The sequence below is a fragment of the Felis catus genome, chromosome B1, assembly GCF_018350175.1.
Source record: "Felis catus isolate Fca126 chromosome B1, F.catus_Fca126_mat1.0, whole genome shotgun sequence".
Taxonomy (NCBI): domain Eukaryota; kingdom Metazoa; phylum Chordata; class Mammalia; order Carnivora; family Felidae; genus Felis; species Felis catus.
The window spans coordinates 58,605,648-58,631,985 of record NC_058371.1 but is presented as its reverse complement, the minus strand read 5'-3'; the positions used below and the strand labels follow the sequence as shown (position 1 = coordinate 58,631,985).

The window sequence follows — 26,338 nt, the reverse complement described above, 5'->3', positions numbered from 1 at the left end:
CATTTGAATTCCTAAAAGATTTCAGTAGTCTAATATGAAACTCTTAGTAAAAAGTCAAACACTTGCTAAAAAGTCCAGGATAGATTTTTTTATCATTCATTTTATTTGATCATTCACTACTTTTTTTTTTAATGTTTATTTATTTTTGAGAGAGAGAGAATGCGAGTTGGGGGTGGGGGCAGAGAAAGAGGGAGACACGGAATCTGAAGCAGACTCCAGGCTCTGAGCTGTCCGCACAGAGCGTGATGCAGAGCTCAAACTCAAGAGCCATGAGATCATGACCTGAGCCGAAATCAGACACTTAACCAACTGAGCCACACAGACACCCCCCTCCTCCACCCACTGCTTTTTAAAAAAGTACTTACTGTATGATAGATGCTGTGCTATCATTCATTGAAGCTTACATTCCATTAGGGGAAGAAACATCTATGGTATGTCAGATGGTGATAAATATCACAAGTTAATTAGTTCAGCAATTTTTTTTTTTTTTTTTTTGGTGTGCCCCTCACCATTATAGGCATACATAAATCAGGCAAAAATTCCCATTCTAATGGAGAAAAGTAATGGGGAAGATGCTATTTTTATAGAGGGCCTCAGGGATAAGGTGACTTTTGAGCAGAATCCTAAAGAAAGTGAGGGAATGATAGTTATCTGTAAGAAAAATGTTCCAAAAAGAAGAAATAGTATATGCAAACATCCTGAGGTACGGTATGCCTGACAATTATAGGGGATACCAAGTAGGTCGCTGGCTGTAGTGGGGAGTGGGGTGGGAAATGAGGAAAGAGGTTGGGGGTGTAGGAATTTGACTTAATTATGGCTAAAATGGTAAGTCAGCGAGGCAGAAAAGTGACATGATCTGACAACATGATCTCTGGCTGCTTTGTTGGGGATAGACTATATTGGGTAGGGGTGGGAGCAGGAAGACCAATTAGAAGGCTCTCAGAATAATCAAGGTAAGATCTAGAGGCTTGAACCTGACTGGAACTGGTGGAGGTCATTGAAGTGGCTGGTTTCTAGACATTTTGGAGGTGGGCTAGACAGGATTTGCTAATGGATTGAGTGTGGAGTGATACATGAGGAGTAAAGGGTGTCTCCAAGGCTTTTGGCCTGAGTAACTACAGAAGAATGACCATTGACTGAATTGGTAAGGACGTTAGGAAGAATAGATCTGAGGTTGTAAGGAATTTTGGTTTTAGACATGAAATTTTAAGTCATTTTGACTTCCAAGTGGGGATGTCAAATAGGCAGTTGTATATATGAGATTCAAGTTCTGGAAGAAAGGTCCAGCCTGAGAGACCTAAGAAAATGTGGCAGGTATCATCATCCTGAGTCAGGATGAAATCACATGGGATTAAGTGGCCAGGGAGGGACTGAGCATTGACATACGTGTATATTTAGATTTGAGGACATGAGGGGCCAGCAAAAGAGGGAGCAGCCAACGAGGTAGGGTGAAGAGGGGTGCCTTTAAGAGAAAGGTATTCCCCTTAAGGCAAGTGAGTAATAGTTTCAAGGAGGATCAAGTTTTTGGTTGTTGCTGATCAGTGAAGTAAATGGGGACTGATAGTTGCCCAGTGTGGAGATAATGGACAACTTTTACCAAAGCAGGTTCAGTGAGATCAGACTATTTTACCAATAGTCTGATGGGAATGGGTTTAACAGAATTGAAAGCAATTGAAGGCAGCTTCTCCCAACTCTTCTGGAGTTTTTGAAAAACAGGATGTGTGATAGAGTTTTTAAGATGCAGGATATTATAACTTGTGTTGTTTATGGGAATGTTTGGGAGGGAAAATTGATTAAGGAGAGGTCCTTGAGTAGGCAGGAGGGGATGGCATCTTGTGCACATAGTGGGGACATTGAGCACCATTCGTAGCAATGTGGAAAAGGCAGAGTATATTGGGTAGTTGGTAGTGTGGTGAGATTTTGTGGAAGTTTGTTTTTTCTCAAGTAAACCGAGGGCTGGGAGGTGGTGTGTGTTTGAGAGAAGATGCAAAAGTAGGGGTATCAATGGGCAGCAGCATGACCAACTTGAGGTTAAAAGGAGGCCCATTATCATGGTTGTATTTTTTCCCCTAACCCCCAGATACTGAGCAGAAGTAGGAGTAGGCAGCTTTTTATCAAGCTTAAGTTTGGAACATAAGTACAACTAAAGAGAGAGGGGGCAGTGGAGTAGATGTGGGAGTATGATAATGGAGAGTGGAATATAAGGGCTGGGTGAAGAGGGAAGCAAGAATATGAAGTGAACAGTGAAAAAGGCTGTTAGATCGGTGAATTGTTGTAGGTTGTGGTGGGGTTGGAAAATGGTTGGAGCTGGGGACTGGAGGAAGAGATGAAAAGATGGGTGCTGATGTCTTGGACAGTAGGATGCTTAAAGTTGATTATGGGGGGTTTGTTGGTGCTGACAAGGGCTAGGGTGTGACTTTAGAGTTGATGACTAAAGTGGGGCACTGTCTAGACCAGGGGTCAGCAAATTTTCTTATGTGAAGTGCCAGATAGTAAATATTTTAGGCTCTGGGTCTTACAGTCTCTCTGCTGCAACCACTCTGCCATTGTAGGCACACATAATATGCAAATGAGTGGGTGTGGCTGTTTCTCCATAGAACTTTATTTCCAAAAACGAGTGGGCCAGATTTGGCCCTCAGCCCCAGTTTGTTGACTCCTGGTCTAGGTCACCAAATAAACTATGAGATTTAGGTTATGGGAAGGATCATCTACATAGATATTGGGTATTTGTCATTGTGAGGACACAGTTTGTAGCACTACCTTGGATAAAGTTTTAGAGTTTTTATTGATTTCCTTGGGTGTATCTTTCTACATATATTTGAGAGGTCATCTAGAAAGTTATTAATAAGCTCCAGGAGTGAACTTAGCTAAATTTGAGTTGGATAGTGATTTTCTGTTGAATTCTTACTGGGTCAAGGGGCTTCATTCATGAGTAAAGGCACTTAGAATGTATGGGTTCTCAGAGAAAAGTAGGCAGCATTTAGAAGCTACCATAGCTGTTGGATGGCCACATCCCAGGAGGATAAAAATATTTAGCAAACTAGGTTTCAGTGGACTGTGCTCCAGTGAGAGAAAAAGAAAGGTTCGGTATTGTAAGGAGCTTACTCTTCAATGAAAAATTGTTCACTAGTTGGAAGGTCAGTACCTCCTGAAATGTTTCCAGCCCTCTGATACAAGTTGGGAATTTGAGACTATAAATCCACAACTATAGTATCCAAATTATAACGGCCATATTCTTGGCATTGGTTTCCAATTCAATCTTGGCTGTTGCACCCAGCTTTCTGAAAATACACATTCATGTTAGGTTTGTGTAAGGAATGGATGAAAAGCTGATCTTTTTTTTTGTCCCCCTTCATTCTAATTTGTTCCTTAATAAGAAATCCTGTTTAGGGGCGCCTGGGTGGGGCAGTCGGTTAAGCGTCGGACTTCAGCCAGGTCACGATCTCGCGGTCCTTGAGTTCAAGCCCCGCGTCGGGCTCTGGGCTGATGGCTCAGAGCCTGGAGCCTGTTTCCGATTCTGTGTCTCCCTCTCTCTCTGCCCCTCCCCTGTTCATGCTCTGTCTCTCTCTGTCCCAAAAATAAATAAAAAACATGGAAAAAAAAATTAAAAAAAAAAATCCTGTTTGAATCCGTATTGATCACAAGAATACATATTTTTAAAAAGCTAAACTGTATGAAACTATAGGATCAAGAAATGGCAAAATTTAAGGAATCTAGTATTTCAAGCCAAGCAGATTGGTTTGATATAAGGTATTTGAATTTATTTGAATAATCAGTATTTAAAAGATATAACTATTTTTAAATACTGTCCCCAGTATTAAGTATCTTAGAAACTAAAGAAATCTGAAGGAAAAAGCTCAAGAGCTTCTAAAATGTTCGATTGACCAAATGTGATTCGGTCACCTTTTCTAATCAAAGTATGTGTGAGCTAATGTAATCTTTTTAATATAAACCAGCTAACAGTTCAGATGGGTCCAGGACCTAGAGATTCTTATGAAGCTGAAATGTGGCAGTTCTTTAAAACCTCTTGATACTTCCCCATCAGAACTATAAAAGTTCTGGTACAGTAATGTAAGGGAAGATAAAAAGATCTTTCCAGTTTGGTGAAGCTGTTACATAAAACGTCTCTAAGAAAGCACCTTAATGGCCTACAAAGGCAGCATGTGGGCCATGGGAAGGAAGAGCAGATACTAGGTATAGGCTGTAGTAGAGATTTTTGACCGAAGACATTCTGTTGTCTAAGAATTCTTAAGGGCATCTCAAAGTAGTTTCCCAAGTCTTGCTAGTGTGATTTTTATCTGGCATCCAGCAGTATGGAATAAGGTCATTTTATTCAACAAATACATATATATTCAAAGGTTTGCGTTACTGAGGGAAATATATACTGATAAAATGTATGTTCTTAAAAAGCTTATAGCCTAAATGGGAAGATGAGACAAGCTACTCGTATTAAAAATCCTGGCTGAAAGTGTTTGCTTATAATTATCTCATACTTTAGATGAAAAAGAGTTAAGGATCTCAAGTTATTTTAAGGAGGCAGCTGACAGAGTAAGTGAATTTGGAGACTGGCTGTTCAACAAAAGTTCTTTGGGTAAGTCAAGTCAATCTTCTGCAAATGTGGGGGTTATTTGAGGACCTAAGGGCTTTCTTACCTTTAACTTCATAAGAAGGGGGAAAAGTTTATATGCTCTTCAGCTCAATCCCCAGTTTGCTATTTTACATTTCATGGTTTGCTATTTTTAAAGTGAGGGACATTTTTTCAGGTTTAAAGAGGATGTGAATCTGATAAAACACAGTTGTATCCAGATTTGTACTAGAAATCCACTGACAGAATTTGTAAAAAACCTTAAAATCTAAATTAATGGTCTAGTGATTAGTACACTATACTGTATGTCAATATTCTCTGCTATATTGATTAGTAAATACAGTGAGTCCAAGAACCGCTTTACAGAATATACCTAATAGGTACCCAGACTACATATGAATCACTTGGATGAATCACTGTTAAAATGCAGCTGTGGTACGTCTGGGGTCAGGTACCTTCCAAGTTTGCTTTTCCTGTGTCCTCCCCACCACCCCACCCTCCTTTTTTTTAAGAAAGAGGGAGGAAGGGAGGAAGACAGAATCTTAAGCAGTGCTGAGCCTGATGCACGGCTTGATCCCACAATCCTGGGATCATGACTTGAGCTGAAATCAAGAGTTGGATGCTCGACTGAGCCACCCAGGCACCCCCATAAATGCAGTACTTAAAGCTATGGCTATTAATTCTAGTCTGAGAAATAAATTTTTAGTGCCCACATGTTAAAGGCAGTAGACAGTGACTTCCTGTTGACATGTCAGAGGACAACCTTGGTTGCCTTTCACATGTAATTAGGGCATCACCATTTAGATGACTGACCGTCTTACAGCACAAGAAAGAAACCAGCTAGAACTTTATACAAGTTTTTAGTAAATATTTCCATCAATTTATTTTCTGTATTCCTTAAAAACAAAACATTCACAAGTTGAACACTTATGCTTTAAAATATTGTACACCAAAAGAAAGCCAATTCTCATTCATGCTGCAAGTTGGTCTATGTTCTCTTTACTTCTGTTTGCCAGATGATCTTCAATAATTTCTGCAAAGAGATTCCTCTTCAACAGATTATATGCAAGAGGTAAAAGCTGGCCAGCAACTTTATGAAAATACTGAAAAACAAAAGAACATAACATTAAGCAAGAATATAGCAGATGCCCTACTGAGTTGCAAAACAAGCCCTGCAAAAGCTCGTTTAACAAAGCATACTCTCCCATCGTTTTAGCTACTTTCTCAGTTGACTAGGAACAGTAAAATGACACAGGCATTTAGCATTCTGTCCAAGAGGCAGTCTTTAGTTCTAAAAGACTGATGGCACATCTTGAAGAAAATTCAGAAGAAATCTAAAAATTGTAAGTTTCCTTATTCCCTTAGATAAGGTTTATCATCCTTTTTACTTGCCCCAAACTATATGCTCAAATGCTTTTCCCTGCTCTAGTGTATCCCGACCAGTTAAGATTTTAAATCATTATTTTCCCTTAGTTGATACTGTAAGAATAGGTATGCTGGATTTGAGTTTTCAAATCACACTTATTCCCTCCCTTTTATCTTCAAATTCTCTCTCCTCCACACACCACGGAACCCTGCTCCACCCCTTAAGTCACTGCCTTAGGTTTATCAAGTGACTTGACTACTGCTATTACATATACACATACTTGAAGAGAAACTGGCACTGCTTTTGTTATAACATTTAACACTTATTCTATGCTAAGTACTGTGCCAAACCTGTTCACATGTTCTTCAGTTCTCACAACCATTTTCAATTACAGTGATTCATGCTTGTTGGGAGGCCTGGCATTATTGTGATTGGCCAATGACTGTGATTCTGGCTGTTAAACATTTTATTTTTACTAATAACCATATGTAAGGTAGGCAGAGAAATACAGTAATACGGTTTAGAGCAGAGTTCTCAAAATAGACTCCCTTGCCCAGTGGATCAGCTTAACCTGGTAACTGGTCAGAAGTCCAAATTCAGAAGACTCACCCAATAACTCAATCAAAACTGGTGGGGGAGGAGGAGGGCAGTACAGCCATCTGTGTTTGAACAGGCCCTCCAGGTGGTTGTGATATGTGAAGTTACAGAGCTGCTCGTTTAGTCTTGGTCTTTACAGCTGTCTACAGAACAGCTTGGTAGGTGACATGGCAGGTTAAATGAGGAAGGTCTGTGCATGTGTGCAGGCATTTTATAGCTAAGGGACACAGATACGACAGTGTTGGAAAAACTGCCCAGTCTTACACAGCTACTAGGTGGGGAAGATGTGATTTAAAACCAAACAGTTTAGTCCCAGAAATAGGTTACAGGCCTCTACACCTTTAGGCAGCTATGGTGAATAAACACTGTGTTAACTGTTAAGTAGGTTTTTCCTATTGAATAAGCAAAGTTCATGATAAAAAAAAAAAAAAAAAAGAAAGCAAAAAACAAAAAACCCCTCCTGTTTTAAATAATTTCATTTAAAGCCTATTTTAAGACACAGTAGCCCCCCACCCCACCCCCGTTATTCACAAGGGTTAGGTTTCAAGACCCCAGTGGATGCCTAAAACTATAAACCCTATATATTCTATGTTTTTCCATAAATTAGGCATGGTAAGAGATTAACAAGAATAATAAAATAGTTTCTATTAGGATATATGGTTATAATTCTATATGAATCTGGTAACTTTCAAAATACTGTACTAATCCTTCTTATGATGATGTGACATGATAAAATGCCAACATAAGATGCAGTGAGGTGAATGATGTAGGCATTGTGATGTATAGTGTTATACATCACTATATAGTGATATAGTGTTAGGCTACTACTGCCCTTCTGATAATATCTCAGGAGGATCATCTGCTTCTGGTCCACAGTTGACTGTGGGTAACTGAAACTGCCAAAAGTGAAACCAGGGATAAGGCAGGGTGGAGGGGGTGGAATACTGCAGTATCTATTCTTCATCTAGGAATTCAAGTGTGACAACAAGTACCCCCCCCCACGACAGAAAAACAAACGGAGCCCCAGGAAAGCTGTGTGTACATACCCACACACATACCCAACTAAAGGGCATATATAAGTAAATACATATATAAGCATCTAATAAGTAAATTCACTTAAATGTAAACCTGAAGGCAAATAATCTTGGTATCCACCTTTGACAGAATACAAGATGAGTTTGAAATAAATGTTTTCAGACATCTGCTTATCCCAAAGTTCATTCTGAAACATAAGCTGTATTTACATCCTACCCATGCTCATGCTTGAGTATGCCCGTATGTGGGGCAGGGTGGGGAAAGGAAGGAAGGTCTGGTGATGGTTGGGAGGTAGAGATTTTACTCACGTGTGAGCCATAACAAAAGAGATCCATTCCCAGCTCAAGCCCCATCCCATAATCACATTCATCGTTAGCGAACTGCACAAAAGTCATCATCTCCTGAATGGGAGCAAAAGCTTTTAGTCTGTCCTCATCACTTGGTGCCTCAACAATTGTCTTGCAAATTTTCTTGAGGTTGGCTGTAAGAAACCAAGGATATAAAAAGATGATCACCCATCATCAAAGGTAAAAAGACATGAAGTTGGGTTTTTCCTGATCAGTTTTTGTACAACAGATACCACTTTGGGTGGCACTATAATTTAGAATGGCAATCTTATAATTTCTCTTAAGATAAAAATGGCCTAACGAAAAAGATTTTTAGCAAACTGAGACTATTTTACCGTGGATCTAGTTGTGACCATGATATATAAGCTTTCAAAGATTTTCAGTAGCTTAGTCCATGGATCAGCAAACTGGACAAACCTGACCCACCCTGTTTTAACTGCCCTCACACTAAGAATCTTTTTCCATCTTAACTTGTTGGAAAAAACCAAAATATATGGCACATACAGAGACCTTATGTAGCCCACCTCCAGGCTAGTTCATATTAGGAATTGGATTAAAACAACAAAACATCAAAACAGACCATAAAGTTTACTCCTTTTTGCCCTGTCCTACGTATTCTACTAAAAAGATACATGCATAGAAAAAGACGACAATATAAGAAATCCTTGCCAAGGGGCACCTGGTTGGCTTGGTCTGTTAAGCATCTGACTCTTGATTTTGGCTCAGGTCATGATCTCATGGTTCATGGGTTTAAGCCCGATGCCAGGCTCAGCGCTGACAGCTCAGAGCCTTCTTGGGATTCTCTCTCTCTCCTCTCTGCCCCTCTCACAGACGAGTGCGCATACACTCACTCTCAAAATAAATAAACTTAAAAAAAAAAATCACTGCCGAATTAAACCCTTACCAAACTGTAATTTGATATAAGAACATAGATAAACGTTAGAAATTTTCTCTAAAAAGTCAGTGGTTTAGCATTTTTGGGAGAGCTTTCAACTTTTTTTTTTTTTTTTACGACTTTCTGGATGCCAGTGCGCATCAGATCTCAGGATACATATGAGAATGAAGGTACTGAACAGTATCTAATTAACTTCCTTCTTGACAGACTATACCTTTTTGACAAACTACTTCCATGAGGATAATCCAATAATGAAAATAATGGATGTTACTTAAACCAACAAAGACACATTTCTAAACCAAGTGGCTCCTATATTGGGGGGAGAGGAAAATTCGTTAGAACATGAACAGTCACACCTAAGCATGGTACATGATTTTAAGTTATATGTATAAGGCACAATATTCTATTCATACTACCTATTATTAAGAGTGGTAAAGAAATACTAGGGTTTTTAACCTCTGAATATGAGTATGTTTGACTCAGTTGCACCAACTGTACAGAACGTATGCTGTATGTGAGATCACAAAATGTACTTTTGTTTTCCTTTTCCCACATTTGGTAGATCCGTATCACACTGACCAAATTACACTCATCACCTATGTTCCCGGCTAAAAATAGGTGACATATTTATTGGTTTGAAACTTTTAAAAAGATTTTATATAAACTTCATAAGCTTCCTTTTCTTGAGAAAAAAATCAGTGCCAATCATTTCCAGGAAACAGATTAGGTCTCCATCAAAAACCTTCTTAAGGATGGAAAACAAGGGGTTCCTTCCTGCACCCAGGGAAGATGTAGCTAACTGAGACCTTAGAATCTCACCACAGTGCTCGAGGCAGCCACTACAACTCAATTAGAGTTGGCGTGGAAACGAAGACCTTCATATTTAAAGTTTATCCCTTTTCTGATGTCTTCTACTTTCACTTCAGGCAAGTCATAAATGGACTACAAGAGAATAAGCAATTTATAACAATTACTGAGCTACTAAAATACTAAAGAACAGAGATGAAAATACTCAGCTCTCCACCAGTGTGAAGAAAAATATGTTCTTCCACCAATAAAAACTTCCACAAAATTTCACTTAACAGAAGCCCAAACTTAATACCTAAATGAAGTCTTAAATTAACTACTCAAAAATGTCTTAAATGTTAATATTCAAAACAATGATTTAGGAGCTTCAATACTTATTGTATCCTTTTAAAAAAAATTTTTTTTAATGTTTATTTTTGAGAGACAAGAGAGCAAGTGCGAGCGGGCAAGGGACAGAAAGAGAGGGAGGCACAGAATCCCAAGCAGGCTCCAGGCTCTGAGCTGTCAGCACAGAGCTGGATGCGGGGCTTGAACCCACAAACCGTGAGATCATGACCTGAGCTGAAGTCAGATGTTTATCCGACTGAGCCACCCAGGCGCCCCTTATTTTACCCTTCTATTACCACCAACTGGAATACCACCACTTGAGCCAAGCCACAGTGGCTGTGCCAAAGTAAAAGTCAGACAACTAGCTAAGCAGTTATTCTTTAATAATTTTTAAATAAAAATTTTTGAGAGAGAGCACATGTGTGTGTGAGCAGGGGAAGAGCAGAGAGGGAGAGAGGGAGAGACTGAGAAAGAGATATTGAGAGAGAGCGAATCGTAAGCAGGCTGCACACCCAGTGCAGAGCCCAATGCAGGACTAGATCCTACCAGTAGGAGATCAGGACCTGACCGGAAACCAAGAGTTGGACGCTAAACCGGCTGAGCCACCCAGGTGCCCCTAGCTAAGTAATTATTCATTAGTTAGCAGCAAGCACTTTACAGTCAGAAAGCCCAAGTCTGAAATCCAGTTTCCACTGGATTCAGTTTCCACGTGAAAATGGAAATAAGACCTACTTTAAAGAGTGGAGTGAGGGTTACTATATATACATCAATTGATACAGTCTATGATATTTATGAATTGCTCAATAAATGGTTATCTTTATTTTTAAAAATTTTTTTAATGTTTGTTTATTTTTGAGAGAAAGCACAAGCAGGGGAGGGGCAGAGAGAGAGGGAGACACAGCATCCCAAACAGGCTCCAGTCTCTGAGCTGTCAGCACAGAACCCGACGAGGGGTTTGAACTCAAACACTGTGAGATCATGACCTGAGACGAAGTTGGATGCTTAACCAACTGAGCCACCCAGGCACCCCAATAAATGGTTATCTTAATTGCCAGGTTAGAATGTTATGTTTAAGCAGCTTCAAAAGGGAAACTGTTTGGAACAGACTACACTGTGATCTCCTGAACACTGTCACACATTAACATACTGCCAGTCAACTATACTTCCTGCCACAGTTACCTAGGCAAAAGCAAGATGATATTAGGTCCCTAAAAAAAAAAAAAGGAGAAGGAAAAAAATATGTATTAGATCCCTAACTTTATGCCTTGCTGCACTTCTCAATCAAAAATCATTAAACCACAGAAGGATCTAATGTCTAGAATGATAGAAAAAAGTAGAGATAAATAAAAATGATCTTGGGCATAATATAGAACCACAACCAGAGGAGGGTAATAAGGTTTACTCCAGGGTACTACAATTTAATACTTAGCACGCCTTAAGTTTTAGTGACTCCTGTATCTACAACATTCTCAGCCTTTCCCAAACAAGACCATGATTCTACTTTATAAAGCTGCAAATGCACTAGCACACAGGTAGGCAGAAGATTAGAGCATAAGCAGAAGACTGAACAGTAAGTAGCTAGAGCCTATATGCCTTCCCCATTACAGATGGATCACCTCTGACTTCAAAGAGGATAGGGACAGAGTAGCCTGTCCAACAAATAAAGCGTGGGCTACCTATGTAATTAAATTTTTTCTAGTATCCATATTAAAGAAATATGTGAAACTAACATTAAGATATTTAACTTAACCCAGTATATCCAAATAGTAGCATTTCAACATATAATCAATATAAAAAATTTTCAGTTTTTAAAGTTAAATGAATTAAAATCAAGCAAAATTACAAATCTAGCTCCTCAACTGCACTAGCCACATACAAAGTGCTCAGTAGCCATGTGTGGCTGGTGCTTATCATATTTATTATACAGCTCAGCCGGATTCATTTTCCCCATAGAAGTCCCCGAAAGTGCTAGGGGCATGGCAAAAACAGTTACACGTGAATAGTCGTGATAGATGACATTCTAATCTTGGCTGGAGACTGCACAACAAGGTTTGAGAACAGCTGCTTTAGAGAACTGATTAAAAATGCAAATTTCTAAGTGCCAACCCCAGAGACTATAAACCAAGGTGCTTAGTTCTGTTCTGAGAAATGGACGACCAATATTATATGTGTTGGGCAGGAATACTTGGTTCTTCCTTGAGGAAGTGCGAATTCTGCTTTCTCTCTAAATATTATCCCTCTAAGAAAAGGATGGTAAATAAAGGAATGCCAACAAGGCTCTTCAAAGTAAGGGAATGGAGGAGAGGAGAAAGTTGAGAAGTGATTTTTTTCCCCCTTTACTCAAAATAGCAATAATTAGATTCTGTGTATAAACAGTCCATTTTCAAAGAGTTTTTGTACTTATAAACAAAGTAGTTCAGGATCTCGGGCTTCTGAAAGCTAAACAGTCTTATATACAGATGACAATTTTTTCAGACAGGACTAAATTTTGGGCAAGCACTATGCTAATAAGCACCTTACACACACTTTACACTTCAAACATCCCTATACATGAATGGTATTCACCATTATTAACCATTTTACAGATGAAAAAGACAAGGTTTAGTGAGGTTAAATAATTTGCTTGAGGTTACACAGCTATAAACCCATTTTTAATTCAGACGTGACACTAAAACCTGAGCTTGTTCTTTATCCCTAAGATTTAGTGACTGTCCCACAAAAGGCATACTTACTTACCTACTTCTCAATAGAAGGAAAACCTTCCTCATATGTTTACATAAGAAATACATTACCATCTGTTTCAGGGAGTTCTCTGTACCCAACATCATTTTTATCTACTGGGACAACCAAGCCTGCACCATGGAAGGTCTTTGTCACAACCTAAATTTAAAAAAACATAAAATCAATTGGTAAACAGACAAAATAGACACGGTAGATAACGACAAACTCGCCAAAATAAATGCATACACACAAACCCTCAACACTTTACAAAAATTTTTAATGTTTGTTTATATTTTGAGAGAGAGACAGAGCACAAGTGGGGGAGGGGCAGAGAGAGAGGGAGACGCAGGATCTGAAGCAGGCCCCAGCTTCTCAGCTGTCAGCACAGAGCCCTGAGCTGAAGTAGGATACTTAACCCGACTGAGCCACCCAGGCACCCCAAACCCTCAACACTTCTGTCCAAATGTAACATTGAATGACATTTTATTTCAGTAAATTTGGAGTCCACAGCAAAAATTTCTTCAAAATTAGCTAAAAGTCAAATCCACGAAGAAATGACAGAGCAATGAAAATGGCTTTTACTAATCGTGGCATCCACACAGAAGTCTGTAGCCTGATTTGATAAGGAGGAATGCCAATGCATCCTATCCAGAAGAGGCAAGCCAGAATATTGTTTCCTCTTAGGTCCATGCATTTTCTAGGTAGGAAGCATAAGGAACTGAGATTAAGAGGACAAGGAATAGTTTCTCTTAGCAGGAAAATGTGGTGGAACAGAATTCCTCTTGTCCATCTTGCCAAGTTCAGGTCCCCCATTTTCACCTGGAAAATTCAAGCTTGTTTTGCAAACTTCCCCCAAATAGGGCAGTTTCCAGTTTTGTGGTGCCCTTTCCAGAAGCACAATAACATAACTAGTGATCTTTTATTAAGCGGTAATCTTCAAAGACAAAACAGGCCCAACCACAACTACCACCATAACCCTTCCCATCGACATTCTTCTTTTTATTCACAACAGTGGCCTTATTAGGTCTTTCCTCAACAAAACAACCACTTCAAATGTTACACTTATTTGTGCAGGCCAGTGAAAATTCCCAAGGCAGAAGGACACAAGCCCAAAACTTGTTCATTTTAAAGTCTTCTCACCTAAGTCTCTATATCTTAAAACCTATTTCATATTTCACTCAGATGACCCCACTCTCTTGCACCTTTCATTATCTTTCTTTTTTAACATTTTTTAAAATGTTTATTCATTTTTGAGAGAGAGAGCTTGAGCGTGCGCATGCAAGTGGGGGAGGGGCAGAGAGAAAGGGAGACACAGAACCTGAATTAGGCTCAGGCTCTGAGCTATCAGCACAGAGCCTGACTGTGGGCTCAAATTCACGAACCATGAAATCACGACCTGAGCTGAAGTCGGACACTTAACCGACTGAGTCACCCAGGCACCCCTCATTATCTTTCTTAAGTAACAGAAGGGACAGATTATTCAAAAGAAGTTCTCAGGAAACAGCTCACCATTTGGAAAAAACAAAGTCATATTTATATCTTACTCTTTATACCAAAATAATCTGCAGTTGGATTTCAGGATTAAATGTAAAAATAGAACCATAAATCTACTAGAAGAAAAGGCAAATATTTTTAATAATTTTAGAGAAGATTTATTTATAGATTTAAGTACATAAAATTTAAAAAGTCATGTAAAAATCAAGAATAAAAGATACTCATAAAAAATACCTGCAATATATATAATAAAAATAAGATTAATGTGGCGTGCCTGGGTGACTCAGTTAAGCATCCGACTTCATGTTATGATCTCACGGTTTATGAGTTCAAGCCCCACGTCGGGTTCTGTGTTTAGAGCTCAGAGCCTGGAGCCTGCTTTGGATTCTGTGTCTTCCTCTCTCTCTGCCCCTCCCCCACTCATGTGCTTGCTTGCTCTTTCTCTCTCAAAAATAAACAAACATTAAAACAAGAGTGATGTCTTCAAACTATAAAGGAGTCTTAAAAGGAAAAGACTAACATCCAAATTAAAACACAAGTAAGAAAATGTAAATTCTAACCCTGACAGAAAAATGGCCAAAGTTCAAGCAGTTCACCAAAGAAATACAAATGGCCAGTAGATAAGTGAAAAATATTTAATGTCCTTTATAATCAAAGAAATGCTTATAAACGACATATCATTTTACGCTCATGCAAAAGGAAAAGGCTAATAGGGACTGCTAACACACAGCAGTGGCAAAAGTATAGGGAGAACAGGCACTCCTACATTGCTGGTGGGAATGTATGTACCCTCACTTAACTTGTAGTGGGTAGTTTCGCAAACAAAGAAAATAAAAACTCCACAAAATGAAAATAAAAACTCCAGCAAAGAAAAACAATACACACGCAGCCACTTTAAACGACTATGGACCCGGAAATACTACATCTAGTAATTTCTGAGGAAATAACCAAATGAGTGTGCAAAGAAAGGTGTAATAGTTATATACGGCCAGGTGTGTCCTATTTGTGAAAAGTTTTAAGCAACCTAAACTATGAACATAGCACAGTGATCTACAGTCACTCAAATATTTATGAAATGGATTTTCAATTTAGCAATATGAAATGATAGTCAATTTTAAGTATAAAAAAAGGTCATAAAACAGTATTGATAATGAAAGAAAAAGAAAGTGATATAGCTACTAGCTTCATCTTCTACTCAGGCTAATGCAAAACAAAACCATGGGATGAATATATTTTCACATTTTTCATAGATGATTAACTGCACTAATTCTCCGTAAAGAGGTATCAATTATTAGCAAAGCACCAGAATCCCAATTTTATTATGAAGACTAGGGTTACAAATTTAGGAAAATCTTGGGCAAGGGTGGGGGATATTCTGATGCATCAGAATCAGAGGATGGAATGACAGAATGATGTACTCTCATTTTACAGCAACATTAAATCAGTGTTCATTTTAAAAAATGAAATCTAGGTATAAAGGTAAAATGGCATATGGCCAATCAGTAAGATGGTGTGGAAAGAAAGCTAAATATGAAAGACGTGAATTTGGGTCTCGGGTCACTTAAGATTTTCGACAGGGAATAAAGCTTCTGTAAACCTCGATTTACTGATCTATAACACAGGATGAGAATTCCTTTGCTGATTTGTTGCAGAGGTCGAATGAGGTAACTCCTATAAGGGCTTTGTATTCCAAAGCACCATAAAGTACCATTAAGAATAAAAACAATGATTTCTAGTGTAGCATATAGTGCACTATTATGCCAGAATGGATATATTACTCTCATACAGAAGGACAAAATCACTAACTCACATATACGAGTGGAATTGAATTTTTTGAAACTAGAAATATGTTAATTAAATGAATATCTGACAGCAGAAGTTCTTTTTAATAGACAAGGAACCAAAAAGCAGAATCATCAACCTATTGTATTTGGGAGGATAAAATAATGGTTGTTTTTTAAGTTCTGTTTTTCCCTTTATGTTTTTACCAGCTAATGTTATAGAAAGAAAAACATGTACTAAAAAGAAACCTCATGGGGAAGGGAGCCAGGATAAACATACCTATGAAATTTAAACTCCAATTATATCTTATAGTTATGGAGAAGAATTAAATCTCATTTGAAATAAATTACAGTTGATGGTAGAAAAATAAAATAAGGCTCTGATGAAAGAATTTATTATAAGCTCTCTGTCCACAAATATGCAGTATTTAGTCAAGCAAATTAGGAATACATAATTACAAGGCAAGAAATGCTACCGTTCCTGGGGTGCCTGAATGGCTTACTCAGTTAAGCGTGGGACTCTTGGCTTGGGCTCAGGGCATGATCTCACAGTTTGTGAGTTTAAGCCCCCATCAGTCTCCTTTCTGATAGGGCAGAGCCGGCTTGGGATTCTATCTCTCCCCCTCTCTCTCTCTGCCCCTCCCTTGTTCACACTCTCTCAAAATGAATAAACTTAAAAAATTTTAAGGGGTGCCTGGGTGGCTCAGTGGGTTAAGCATCCGACTCTTGATTTCAGCTCAGGTCACGATCTTAACAGTTTGTGAGTCTGAGCCCGACACTGGGCTCTGCACTGACAGTGCGGAGCCTGCTTGGGATTCTCTCTCACCCACCCTCCTCGTCTCTCTGCCCCTGCCCTGCTTGCTCTCTCAAAATAAATAAATAAACTTAAAAAAAAAAAAATACTACTGTTCCTTTCACTCATCAGGTAGGAGAGGCTCCCTATGTAAACTAGGAAGGGAAAATGGCAACATAACATCTTGAAGTAATTTAAAAATACCTCCACTGCAATGACTTTCATTCAAATGTACATTTTTAGAAATTATTTCTGGTCTCTAGGATTAAAGGAAGAATTGCTGAGACTGCAGTTTAGTGAGTGTAACTTATCTGAGTATCACCCCTGCTGCAGAAGATTTTCAATGACCAAATAAATACATTTAACTACTTAGTTACCAGTACTAGTTTATCCAGAAATAACTAGAACTAAATTTGGCCTAGAACTTTCAGATGAACCGGCCACAGTAGATAATGCTGGGAGACGGGGGTGCCCTCATTTCACAGTGGTAAATGTCCTTCTTCACCCGAGGTTATAAGAATAAAATCCTATAGAATTCTCATTTACCCCAAAGCAGAATTCTTCTGTCTTGTCCATTAACTTACTCTGAAATTTGTTAAGTGAAAAACCAAAAGGATTCAAAACCCAGAAATCTTTGCCATTTACAAAACACTCCACTCACACTGCAGGTGTTAGAAGTGAAGCAAAAGGAAATGCTGATGGGGTCAGTAAGGAAAAAGGAGATAGGACTGCTTATACACACATTTGCTGCAGAAAATGAACAAATCTTAATACACATTGTCTCTCAAAAGGAAGTACCTTTGAACCCTTAACTAAACCACTCTAAGGCAGACCTTTACAAAACTACTCCCCAGAAACACCTTGCACTAAAGCAACCACCGTTAGCTATTAAAGAAATTTAAGTAAACGCAGTACACAAAGCTGCTTTCACTCAACTGTATGAAATGAGTAACTGGTAAAACCAGACTAAAAGAGTGAGAGGTACTGGCATGAGCTGGTAACCAGAGCAGCACTAGCCCATCCTGGGAAACAACTTCTGAGAACCACCCAAGCAGCCCTGCTCACGGGCTGTCCTCTCTCTAATGACTCAGACAGGGCAGCCCCACTGGAGCCCCTGAGGGGGTATCCAGCTCTTCTTAGGGTGGGGCAGGAGAAGAGAAGGCTAATGTGCAGGTGGGAAGGAATCAGGACAGGAAAATCTCTATTAAAAAGCAAAACAGTCTGAGACTGACAGATTTAAACCATACTTTCTTATCTCTCTGTTTCATCTTCATGGTTCTCTGTTCCAGTGAGTACCCCAGTTCTCTGGCTGCTTCTGTGAGTTTTTCATCTATGTTTTTCAAGAGACTAGTTTTCTTTTTATCTGTTACTTCCTTAAGTTTTTTCATCAGAAATAATCTGAAAAAGAAGTAAAAGCCCTCATTATTATTCAGGCCACTGTACTAAGTATACAGATCTTGGGAAGTTAAGGGAGTATGTTAGAGACATCCAATTCCATGCAAGAAAAAGACTGCAGATTACCAACAGTTCTCTCAAATGTCTAACAGATTTCTTCAAGAGAAAAACAATTATTAATAAAAAGCTACCAGTCACAGAAACAGCAAGCATGATTCAAGTCTGCATTGTCTCTATAATAAAGATAAAAGACTAGGGTGCCTGGGTGGCTCAGTTGGTTAAGTGTCTGATTCTCAATTTCAGCTCAGGTCATGATCTCACAGTTTGGGAGTCTGAGTCCCGCATCACTGCTTGAGTCAGTCAGTCAGTCAGTCAGTCAGTCAGTCTGTCTGTCTGTCTGTCTGTCTCTCTCTCTCTCTCTCTCTCCCCCCTTCCCCTGCTTGTGCTCTCTCTCAACAATAAATAAACATACATTTAAAAAAAGATATGAGGTATTTAAAAAGTTGAGATTAGGGGGGCCTGGGTGGCTCAGTCAGTTAAGTGTCAGACTACAGCTCAGGTCATGATCTCATGGTTCGTGAGTTCGAGCCCTGCGTCAGGCTCTGTGCTGAGAGCACAGGCTCAGAGCCTGGAGCCTGCTTCAGATTCTGTGTCTCCCTCTCTCTCTGGTCCTCCCCTGCTCAGGCTCGCTTGCACGCTCTCTCTCTCTCTCCTTCAAAAATAAATAAAATCATTAAAAATAAATAAATAAATTAAAAGGTGAGATTAAACCAAATTTAAGCCATATTATTGATAATAACATACAGCATACTGCCTTGGAGAAGTGTGGTAGGACACAAGAAAATAGTATATGGATACCAAAAAGGATTTTTTAAAAGGAGCCAGAAGATACTTGCAATACTTAGGATCAGCAGACTTTTTCAAACTGTTATCTACAAATTTGTGTTATGATAAATTTAGAAAATGTAAAAGGCAATAAAAGCTATTTTATGGGGCGCCTGGGTGGCGCAGTCGGTTAAGCGTCTGACTTCAGCCAGGTCACGATCTCGCGGTCCGTGAGTTCGAGCCCCGCGTCAGGCTCTGGGCTGATGGCTCAGAGCCTGGAGCCTGTTTCCGATTCTGTGTCTCCCTCTCTCTCTGCTCCTCCCCCGTTCATGCTCTGTCTCTCTCTGTCCCAAAAATAAATAAAACGTTGAAAAAAAAAAAAAAGTTTCTCGTTTTTTTTAAAAAAAAAAAAAAGCTATTTTATAAGCTTATACAAAAGCACAATTCAAAATAATTTTAAAGTATGTGAAAAATATCATACATCAATGCCAGTTAGGGAAATAGTTACGTTTTATCATAAGCAGGTTAAGATTTTGCCAGCAGAGCACAAGGTTCAGGGTAAAATGCAGCAGGAAGCAGCACTCAGCTGGACACACAACTCAACCCCCTTCCTCTATAGCTACCTCCAGACTCTCAGAAGGAAACTTCCTTCTATTTACTACTAACATCTGACAGTTTGCTATGGCTGTAAAGAGTTTGGAACATTTAGAGTGGGTATTCTTATCCCCATTTTACAAATAAGGAAACAAGCACATAGGATAATCAACTTACCTAAATTCATAGAATTAGTATGAGTGGACTGAAGTGCAGAGAAGCCAAGACCACCAAAATCATTGTCTTCTGATTACAGCACACATATTACACCTAATGTTACCTTCAATCTTAACCAGCTGTGTATCAAGAGAATGTATTTACATTAACCATTATAAGCAAACTGATCATGTCAGTTCTAGGTAAATCAATCTTTATAGTTTCCCTACCCTGTGTGGCATATGGGCATACAGGCCTTCAAGTACTCTGTGCCACTTGGCTTTCATACTTCCATGCACATACTGTCCCCTTGCCTAGAACACTCTTCTTCCCGTTCTTCGTAGTAAGTTCTTATGCATTCATCAAGGTCTAGGTAAAATATCCTCACGATGAAGACTTCCACCACTACTTAAGGTACTTAGTATCTGTCTTCTCATACTTAATCACATTATTATGACTATTTCTATATCAGTTTATTAGGCTTTGGTCTCTCAGCTTCAAACCTACTCTCCAATACTTTGCTTTGTGATGCCTAAAGTTACAATATGCAAACAGAAACAATCACCGTAAACATTTGTACTCTGTTACATTAAATCCAATGGGATACCTTGAACCTTGAATGAATCCTTCAGTGGTCTTTGCAAAATACTTGTTCACTAAGTTATGCAGATCTTACAAATACTGAAATTTTTCATTTTATCAAATTCTCTCCATTACAGAAATTGACGATGACACAAACAAATGTAAAGATATTCTATGCTCATGGATTGTAAGTATATTGTTAAAATGTCCATACTACCCAAAGCAATCTACAGATTTAATGCAATCCCTATCAAAATATGAACAGTATTTTTCACAGAATTAGAACAATCCTAAAATTTGTATATAACCACAAAAGAACACAAATAGCCAAAGCGATCTTGAAAAAGAAAAACGAGGCTGGAGGCATCCCAATTCCAAATTTCAAGTTGTATTACAAAGCTGTAGTGATCAAAACAGCACAGTACTGGCACAAAAACAGACACAAATCAATGGAACAGAACTGAAATCCCAGAAATAAACCAATTATGTGGTCAATTATCTTCAACAAAGGAAGCAAAAATATGCAGTGGGAAAAAGACAGTCTCCCAACAAATTCTTTTACATGCAAAAGAATGATACTGGACCATTTTCTTAGGCCATATACAAAAATAAACTCAAAATGGCTTAAGGACCCAAACATGAGACCCTGAACCATAAAATTCCTAGAAAACAGGACAGGCAGTAATTTTTCAGACATCGGCTGTAACAGCAGCTTTCTAGAGGTCTTCTGAGGACAAGGGGGAACAAAAGCAAAAATGAACTATTGGAACTCCATCAAAATAAAAAGCTTCAGCACAGCAAAAGAAACAACCAACAAAACTAAAAGACAACCTACAGAATGAGAGAAGGTATTTGCAAATGACATATCTGATACAGGGTTGGTATCCAAAATACATAAAGAACTTATAGAACTCAACACCGAAAACACAAATAATCCAATTAAAAAATAGGCAGAAGACATGAACAGACCTTTCCCCAAGGAAGACACAGAGATGACCAAGACACATGAAGAGATGCTCAACATCACTCGCCGTCAGGGAAATACAAATCAAAACTACAAGGAAGGGTGCCTGGCTGGCTCATTCGAAAGGGCATGTAACTCCTGATGCCAGGGTCTTGAGTTTGAGCCCCATGTTGGGTGTAGAGAATACTTAAATAATTTTTAAAAACCTACAATGAGATATCGCTGCACACCTGTCAGAATGGCTAAAATAATACAAGAAACAGTGTTGGTGAGGATGTGGATAAACAAGAACTCTCATGCACTGTTGGTGGGAATGCAAACTGGTGTGGCCACTGTGGAAAACAGCATGGAGGTTCCTCAAAAAAATTAAAAATAGAATTACCACATGATCCAGTAATTGCACTGCTTGGTATTTACCCAAAGAATACTAATTTGAAGGGATATATGCACCTCTATGTTTGTTGCAGCATTATTTACAACAGCCAAATTATGGAACCAGCCCAAGTCTCCACTGATAGATGAATAAAGATGTGGTGTGTGTGTGTGTGTGTGTGTGTGTGTGTGTGTGTGTGTGTATACATATAATAAAATATTATTTGGCCATAAAAAAGAATGAAATCCTACCATTTATAACAACAACATGGATGGATCTAGTGGGTATAATGCTAAGCGAAATAAGACAGGCAAAGAAAGATAAATACCATATGATTCCACTCATATGTGGAATTTAAGAAACAAATGAACAAGGTGGGGGGGGGGGAAGCCAAAAAAACCCCCCAGACTCAACTATAGAGAATAAACAGATGGTCACTACAGGGGAGGTGTGGGGGAGGAGGGGAATATGCGAAGGGGATTAAGAGTATACTTATCTTGATGAAAACTGAGTAATATATGGAATTGCTGAATCACTATTGTACACCTGAAACTAATATAACGCTGTATGTTAACTACACTGGAATTAAAATTAAAAAAAAAAATTGTCTCCATTACATCACAATGTGAAAAAATCACATTCATTAATATTACCACCATCTCACTAAAAAGCCTTCAGGTAGTGAGAAGCAATTAAGCTCACAACGGTGGTTACAAGCTTCCTTAATTCTAATTTTTGCTTTTGAAATCTCAAATTTTATCACTGACAACAAATACAGTCACAGTTGTTTTCTTTGGCTCATTTGAGAAAATGTCTGCCAAATACCCACGTCAGACTATCCAGACTTTGTCAGTCACTCTCTCAAATAAACGAGAAAAGTTCAGCTCCCAACTGTATCTCTTAAGACCGTTTTCCTTGAGATACACGTTAACATTTGAGGATGCAGAAGTGCTTTCCACGTGCTTCCCATCACATTACACAAAATGTTAAACAGATTGTGTACTCGATGGCAGAGATCTAATATCTTTACTGCTTCATCACTGACATTCTTAGATGACATTCCCATTATATTACTGCTGTGAATGACAACTGTAAATCTGGTGCCATTACCTTGATTCCTGTCAAGGTATCATCAGTATTACCCACCATTACCTTTGTGCCACTGATGCAAAAATGACGTATTATCACAAATAGTTTTGACCTCAGAGTCCTCCTAAAAAAGCGTCAGGCACCCCTGGGAGTCTACATATTACTGTTTGATAACTGCTTTTCAGGTTCAAACCTGAATATACATCAGAACCTCCTGGGTTAATGGTTAAAAGTACTTGGAGCTAGTGTTTGAAAAATCATTGCCTACAGTAACAAATCCATATGACCCTGTATAGAAAGGCAGGGTGGCAGAGACCATGGGGGCAGCAGGCAAGAAGAAAAAAGATTATTTAACAAGTTGACCCATGATCTATTGGCCACATTTATTCTTTTACTAAGTACCAAATGTTTTACATAGTATTTGTGCCTGCACAAAGTAAGCATTCATCAAATGAATGTTCATTCATTTCTAATGCCCATTTACACTTAATTAAAATTACAGAAATCTAATTACGGATTACATTTAGATACACTTATAACATGTATTTAAAAAAAAAAATTCCTGGAGTGCCTGGGTAGCTTAGTTCGTTGTGCGTCCAACTCTTGGTTCTGGCTCAAGATATGATCCCACAGTTTCCTGGGTTTGAGCCCCACATCGGGTTCCATGCTGACCGTGTGGAATCTGCTTGGGATTCTTTTTCTCTCCCTCTTTCTGCTCCCCACCCCCCAACACTGTCTCTGTCTCTCTCAAATACATATAAAAAAAAAAAAAAAAAAAAAAAAAAAAAAGTTTAAAAAATTTTCCTGAGTGTTATTCGAGATGTACTGAAGTGGCATCTCTAGAAGTAAGACCTACAGAGCTTAAGGTGAAGTACTCTTAACCATAACTCATGAGGTCCTGATATGCAGTCAGGTTTAAAACCATTAACTAGCAGTTATCAAAGAATGGTCTGAGGACACTATGGGGTCCCTGAAACCTTGCAGGAGGACTTTGAGGTCAAAACTATTGCTATAATTATTTTAGAGAAAAAAAAGAGAGAGAAAAAAAAATCATTCTTTTTTTTAAGTTTGAGACAGAGAGAGAGAGAGAGAGACAGAGAGAGAGGAAAGAGCACATTCATGGAGGGCAGGGGCAGAGAGAGGGAGAGAGAGAATCTCAGGCAGGCTCCTTGCTATCTGCACAAAGCCCAGTGTGGGGCTCCAACTCATGAACAGTGAGATCATGATCTGAGCCAAGATCAAGAGTCAGTCGCTGAACCAACTGAGCCACGCAGGCATCCCAGTATTAAAATTCTTTAATCTTTACTAATGTTTGGTGGCTGAATTTGCATCTCTTTGGTATTAAATTCTGCACAAAGAGAACTAGTTTCCCTGAGCATAAAAATAATGTTTATTACAAATAGTCTTCCTTAAAAAGATCTTACTCAGGCTGATAAAGAAATAAACTAAGTGCACTGATTAGTTGATTTAAGTAAAGGAAGGTGCCAAAAAACTAAAACAGTTACAATACCTGAAAAGTACTCTAACCTTTTACTTCTAAATTGAGATAAATTATTGAAGGTAGAAAACGTTCTTTGTGTGAAATAACATTAGGTACTCAAAGAGTCCCTGGTCTTCACCTAAATTATACAATTGTCACCAATTTTTGTTTCCTTTTTGGTGTTCTCCAATAAGCTAAAACAAAACAAAACACAAAACAAAACAAAAAAACCCACAAAAACCAGAACAGTCTTGGATTATTTTACCACTGTATCTTTTTTAAAAAAGAATTTTAGGTGATGGGGCACCTGGAGGGCTCAGTTGGTTAAATGTCCAACTCTTGACTTTGGCTCAGGTCTTGCTCTCATAATTTGTGAGTCTGAGCCCCGCATTAGGATGTGTGCTGACAGCACAGAGCCTGCTTGTGACTCTTTCTCTCCCTCTCTCTCTGCCCCTACCCCATTCACACCATCTCTCAAAATAAACAGACTTTAAAAAAAGATTTTTACTAAGACTAATGAAAAGTCCTGCATTTTTGCGTGCCAAATTATTTGTAGAATGAATAAATTATTTATGCAGCATCTACTGTGGGGCAGGTACTGTGCATAAGGAAAAGCCTCCACCCTCATGGAACTTGTATGTTAATGCAAGAGACAGGTAATAAGTAAATGGCAACAGTTTCTAATAAAGATACCACCAATTTAAACTGAATAATCTGAAGAGTTTAAAAGAATATATAAATTGTAAATAAGAAACACTGTGGAAAAAACTGGGAGGTATCAGAAAGACAAACAGCTTTTTTCTGACATCCACCATATAGTTGCTCTTTCAGATATACCAGTATGCACGCAGCAGTCTAGAGAGGGCACCTGTTGACTTAGTTTGAATTGTTTACTGGAAATTTGCACCACTGAGTCACAGGGAATAGAAGTCTTTTCAAGTAGGGTATGAAAAGCGGTCACACAAAACATGACCTATTTATATGGAAGGTGACAAAGATTGCTTTCTTCATTTTATTACAATGTAAACTGCACAGCTGCTGCCAGACAGCTTCAAATCAAGTCTGTGGCTGGCACAGTATATGGACTGGCTCACGCAGCTCCATTCAAAGCCCCTTTCCCACAAGAGCTTGCTACATTTCCCACACTACTCTTCAGCTCCGGCTCCACAGGAGGCCTAGCTCCTCTCAAACAGATACAATTCCTTGAAATCTGAAAGGCAGAACAGATACCAGGTGGAGGCTGTGCGTCTGTTTCCAGCAGTGACTCATTAGAGGCATCAGACTATTCAGGAGCAGCTACAGCTGAGATGTCGGTGCCTGGTCTTTAGCTTCTATCTGGGCTGAGAGGCAGAGGCAGGGCAGCCCTTCTACTCCCACAGGTTCAATCACAGACAGTGACTGACGAGAACGACCTGTGGCAGCAGTTCTTGACCGCTCCCCAACAGCGGCACAGCTATAAACTCCACTGCCAAGCCAGCTCTGCCACACAACTGGCACGTCTGGAGGCTCCACTGGCCCTTCCAAAAATTTTATGAGCGCCCGACTTTCTTTTCTTTAATTCCAGTATAGTTAACGTATGGTGTTATATTAGTTTCAGGTGTACAATATAGTGAGTCAGCAATTTATGAGCACCTGCTTTTACTGTATTAAATCTTTGAACTGTACACAACGGGTTCTTTTAATGAACTCTTAGTGATGGTGTTTAAAATAAAATGCCTAAAAATCTTTTGATTTTGCCGTGGGACTAATGAAGTCAAGATTAGATAATATTTTTCTTAAAGTAATTTGTTTTATAAGATGGGTACTTTTTTGGTGAAAAGTAGCCAAATAGAAGTGTGGATACGTGTCTGACTTCGGCTCAGGTCGTGATCTCACGGTTCGTGAGCCTGCATTGGGCTCTGTGCTGACAGCTCAGAGCCTGAAGCCTGCTTGGGATTCTGTGTCTCCCACTCTCTGCCCCTCCACTGCTCACACTCTGTCTCTCAAAAATAAACATAAAAAAAAAAAAAGTGTGGATAAGAATATCTGCAAACATCATGGAAGTGACCTCTTGAAATCTAAAATTTTGGGGCGCCTGGGTGGCGCAGTCAGTTAAGCGTCTGACTTCAGCCAGGTCACGATCTCGCGGTCCG

At 38.9% G+C, this 26,338-nt stretch overlaps 1 protein-coding gene across 1 annotated transcript in view; it reads right to left on the bottom strand.

Annotated features, from left to right (window-relative positions):
* Window positions 1-5,442: 5,442 nt before the first annotated feature.
* The window catches only part of HPF1 (histone PARylation factor 1), a 29,861-nt gene continuing 8,965 nt past the window's right edge, over window positions 5,443-26,338 (bottom strand). Inside the window, exons 5-8 of the mRNA XM_003984866.6 lie at window positions 17,996-18,146; window positions 12,752-12,839; window positions 7,892-8,064; window positions 5,443-5,688 (exon numbers count right to left, since the gene is read on the bottom strand). Of these exons, the coding sequence (XP_003984915.1) occupies window positions 5,557-5,688; window positions 7,892-8,064; window positions 12,752-12,839; window positions 17,996-18,146 (544 nt within the window). The 3' untranslated portion in view covers window positions 5,443-5,556. The remainder of the gene's footprint in view (window positions 5,689-7,891; window positions 8,065-12,751; window positions 12,840-17,995; window positions 18,147-26,338) is intronic.